Source organism: Megascapheus bottae, chromosome 1 (genome assembly GCF_031878675.1).
Source record: "Megascapheus bottae isolate mThoBot1 chromosome 1, mThoBot2.hap1, whole genome shotgun sequence".
In the NCBI taxonomy this organism is placed as follows: Eukaryota; Metazoa; Chordata; class Mammalia; order Rodentia; family Geomyidae; genus Megascapheus; species Megascapheus bottae.
The window spans coordinates 10118893-10123610 of record NC_143509.1 but is presented as its reverse complement, the minus strand read 5'-3'; the positions used below and the strand labels follow the sequence as shown (position 1 = coordinate 10123610).

At 39.8% G+C, this 4718-nt stretch overlaps 1 protein-coding gene across 1 annotated transcript; it reads right to left on the bottom strand.

Annotated features, from left to right (window-relative positions):
- Window positions 1-2456: 2456 nt before the first annotated feature.
- LOC150068347 (olfactory receptor 7E178-like) lies at window positions 2457-4498 on the bottom strand. Its single transcript, XM_090323368.1, has 3 exons — window positions 4408-4498; window positions 3899-3980; window positions 2457-3420 (listed from the first exon to the last, which is right to left on the bottom strand). The coding sequence occupies exons 1-3, from the start codon at window positions 4496-4498 to the stop codon at window positions 2457-2459; spliced, it is 1137 nt and encodes a 378-aa protein (XP_090179494.1).
- Between the last annotated feature and the right edge of the window lie 220 nt (window positions 4499-4718).

Genomic DNA, 4718 nt, shown 5'->3' with positions numbered 1-4718 from the left:
CATGTGACTATGAATAATACAGGGGTTTCTTTAATCTCCATGTGTGGGGCTGCCGATACATTTAACTCAGGTTTTATCAATGGATTGCCAGAAGCACTGTGGTATCACAGTAGGTTTATGATGTCACAATAGGACCGTGACGTCACAGGAATTCTTAGGTCAAAATAGATTTCTGACATCACAATGGCACAATGATGCCAAAATACTGATGCGAGCTCATGATGATTTTTTGCTGTCACAATGCCTATCGTGTCTGAAACTTAGGCTAATATCAAGACATTAGGTCAAAGCTTCTCTGCTGTCAAAATAGCCACGTAATGTCACATAGGTTAGAAGGTTATTGTAGGTCAGTGATGTCATTCCATCAATGTGATGTCACAAACTATGATTTTACACTAGTTGTGTTAGGTCACAATGAGATAATGATGTCCTAAGAACAATATTATTAACAGTAAGAATAAAAACTAAGGCAATGTAGTCAAAGCATGACAATTGTTAATTGTCTTAAACATCATCACTGGTAATTCTGGTGGCAGACATTGAATCTCCTAGTTGAAGTGTCCAAGTACATCAGGTTTTTCACATAGGGAAATGTTGAGCATGTTATGGACTTGCTTGTCTATATCTCCTGATACTCTTGGGACATTAATGGAGTTAAGGGGATATAAGTGTTCTTCAAAATGTTCCTAAGTATCTGGACCACAAATTACCATACATATACAAGTGTGTAAAGACTTCATAGGAACTGCCATTGAGATCCATGCAAAGACATTGAGGAGGAAATTGCATACAGAAATGTTTCTTGCAGGAACCTCTCAAGTTGAAAATAAAGTAAGTAGGTAAAAAGCAGTTGACATGGGATGCAGTGGTCTCAGCCAATCCCATCAGATGCTCTGCACTTTGAGTGGCCGCTCAGCTTGGCCTGGATAGACACAGAAAGGCCAGCTCGTCCTTTGCATTTGTGCATTAACCAACACTGGATGTTAGGTACATCAGTGAGAGAATCTTCCTGTCAAAGGTGGGGACTGTACACTGCATTTCAGATCCACAAGTTGATGTCCCCCGAGTGTCCCTGTCTTGACAGCAATAAGTGCATGGTGAGGATGCGGCTTACAGATGAAGGATGGGATAAAGTGTGGGTTAGCGATGGCTGGTTGAGTCTTGGAAGGCCAAGACCAAGCCGATGTCCCTTACTCTTGGTTTTTCTTCAAGTGAATTAGAGTCTGTCCAAGGAACCACTCACATCCCTGTAGATTAGTTAATGGATTGCTCTTTCATTGCTTGTTCCAGCTCACTCAAGCATTGAGTTCATGTACCCAGAAAATCAACCAGCCTAGAAACAAATGTAGGCGCCAGTGCTTTAGGTTTGGGTATTCTCATGTAATTTCACTAGGAAACAGGATTTTCAATTTTCTTTGAACGATATTATGGAAAAAAGGGAAGGAAGGAATTACACTGTCCAGAATGAAATGCACGCTTTACTTGAATTATATAATGGTAACCCATCTACATATCACCTTTAAAATAACAAAATGCATCACAAAAAACAATTAGGGGACTAAATTATAAGTCTAAAATAACTCAAAACCTGAGGGCCGGAGGCTTGATATCTGGCTATCAATTAGAAAGTTATTACTTCAAAATCTGCTTAAAAAAGAAAAACATCACTTTTTATACATTTATTTTCACTCACACAAACATTTTCAATTAGTGCATGTCTTGAGACATTTCACAATGTTCAGACAAAGACAGACTGAAGGATGGGAAACAAGAAAACTAAATGATGGAGACAATGACACTAGTTTTGTAGTCACTATTTTTCAAAACTTTAATAAAGCTCAAGAATTAATACTTCATTTAAGTGTATTTTATATTATTACCTGAAAATATGTTGCAAATTTCTTGCATTATATCATTTGATTAGTATCTCAATTTTAAGTCTATTAATATAGAACTTTTCATAAAGCTAAGAACTAGCATTCAACTGAAATATTTATGATTGCAAAAGGGTTCCATATCCCTTGTTTTCTACTGATATTTGTGTTGTTACGTACCTCTGAGGACTTTGTTACTCAGTGCTAGTTAGTGATAATCATGTGCATTGGAATCTGGATATCTGGGTTCAGTTTTGTCTTTTCTGCTACATAACTATGCATCTTGAATAAATGATTTTAAACATTGAAAAAAAGAAAAACAAAAAGGTCTGTTTCTGTCCAATTTTATTGAGGTAAATTTTACATATTACAAACTTTGCCACTCAATCTTTGCTAAATTCTTTGTTTGGCCCACCATCTGCAGACATTCATCATTCTTTACAAAGTAACATTTTAAACATTAAAAAGATACATACCTCCGTCAGGAATTTATCCTGATATATTCCTTTCTAATAATGGATTATAGTAATGAAACTAGGGTAATCATGTATACAAACTGGTAGAATTCATTGGATTTTAGACTCAAGTTTGTTTCTTCTGCAACACAGCTCCTGGTTTCATCAACCTGTTTAGGGCACTTTGGAGGCCCCTGTTCCTCAGACTGTAGATGAAGGGGTTCAGGAGAGGAGTGACCACTGTGTACATTGCTGAGGATACAGCGATGACCCTGGGAGAATGTGACACAGCCGATGCAAAATAGACCCCCAATGCTATCCCAAAGAATAAGCAGACAACAGACAGTTGAGAGCCACAAGTGGAGAAGTCTTTGTACTTCCCACTTGAAGATGATATCCTCAGCATAGAAGAAATAATCTTGTAGCAAGAGAAAAGGATCCCAAAGATAGGAAAGAAACAGAAAATGGTACCAAAAATGTACTTAAATAAATCATCAGTGAGTGTGTGCTTACAGGAAAGATCCAGGACTTGAGAAGGGTCACAGAAGAGACTTGGGATTTCCACTTCCTTGAAATTGGTCATCTTTAAAGCCATCCACACACGCATCAGTCCAACTAAGAAGCTGTTGACAAATGACAGCAGAACCAAGGAGACACATAGACAAGGATTCATGGTGAGAGGGTAATTCAGGGGGTGACAGATGGCCACAAAGCGGTCATAGGCCATCACACTAAGAAGCAAAAGATCCGTACAACCAAAAATGAGAGAAATAGACTTCTGGGTGAGGCAGCCTGCATAGGAGATGGTTCTGCCGTGAGTCTGGATGTCCACCAGCATCTTGGGGACGGTGGTGGAGGTGAAGCCAATGTTAGCTAAGGACAGGTTGGAGAGGAAGAAGTACATGGGGGTGTGGAGGTGGGGATCAGAGGTGACAGCCAGGATGATGAGCAGATTTCCAAGCACAGTGATCAGGTAAATGGAGAGAAAGAGTCCAAAGAGCAGGAGTTGCAGCTCAAGGTCATCTGAGAGTCCCAGGAGATAAAATTCTGAGATGTGTGTTAGATTGCACAGCTCTGCATTAATTGGAGACCTTCAATATAAAGAGAGAGCAAAACATAATGAAGAAGTCAGAATTCCACAATTATTTTGAACTCAAATATGCATAGTTGATACCAACATTCTGTTCCACACTTTTTAGTTGTGACAAACCCAATCATCCTAGAGCATTATAGGCAGTGTTTACTGGTCATAGAATATACAGTTTATTCTTCATTGAAGGATAATTTAGAGCAGTGATTTTTCTTAATCTGTGAATTCCATTTTCATCCAATGTGCCTGCAAGCTCCCAGGAGATTTCTGCATCCTGGCTTTGTTTTCTAATTTCTCTGTGTGTGCGTGTGTGTGCGTGTGTGTGCGTGTGTTTGTGTGCGTGTGTGTGTGTGTGTGTGTGTGTGTGTGTGTGTGCGTCCGTATGCATCCTGGGATTTTGACTCTATGCCTGGGTACAGTCCTTGAGGCTTTCCTGCCCAAAGGAAAGTTCAAGTCCTTGAGAAAGAAACTCCTGTTACCTAATTGGAGGTGAGAGGTCACAGGTTTCGCTGCCCATGCTGGCTTTGAACCTCTGTCTACAGAACTCAGCCTGTTCTCTTCCTGGAAGTCAGAGGGAAATGAGACAGAGGCCCAGTTTCTCACTGGGGGCCTAACAAGGTCTTTCACAAACCAGTCTCCAGTATTTAATTTTCTATGAAAATAGACAAATAGAAAGTTAGATTCACACTGTTTTTCTTATCTAACCATCTACCACCATTTCCACAGAAATCGTGTGTTCAGTCATTTTCTATTAGCTACCAAGGCAGACTATAGGAAAACAGAAAGAGATTTAGGTAAGACCCCTGTGAGCTTCAGTCGAACAATACAATCACTTACACTCTTCACTACTGCTATTCCTTCAACTCCTCTAACAGAAACCCTCTTGCTTGCCTGTCTTCATTATGAAGAAAGAGTACTTGCAGATGTTTGGCTCATTAGTTAAGACATTTCACTGTATATCGAGATAAGAAGGAAAATTCTAAATCACCAGGAAGCTTGCAGAAAGCACGCTTGTAGGAATAGTGTGGTACACTCACTGCACACTTGGTTGCGTTGCTTCTCTGTTGGGTCACGTCCATGAAGTACAGATGAAAAGATTGTCCCATGCTTCAAGTGTATGTAAACCTCAGGCTCAATCCTCACAGTGGACCATGAATAGGGCAATACAAGAAAATTTTCAACGGGGGCTAATATTGCATTGAAGATATTTAGGGAGATGTCGGGGGACTGGCTGGTAATAGGCTCTTCTATGATTGTGGATGCACAATTCACAGAGCTCACAATTTGCCAAACTGATGA

What these genes read in the sequence shown, in the direction of transcription:
- LOC150068347 (XM_090323368.1), bottom strand. Translation starts at nt 4,498, where the DNA reads ATGGACGTGACCCAACAGAGAAGCAACGCAACCAAGTGTGCAGTGAGT. An exon ending in TGCTTTCTGCAAGCTTCCTG is followed by an intron (nt 3,981 to 4,407) that starts GTGATTTAGAAT and finishes TCTGACTTCCAG; the next exon opens with GAAGAGAACAGGCTGAGTTC. An exon ending in GACCTCTCACCTCCAATTAG is followed by an intron (nt 3,421 to 3,898) that starts GTAACAGGAGTT and finishes TTTATATTGAAG; the next exon opens with GTCTCCAATTAATGCAGAGC.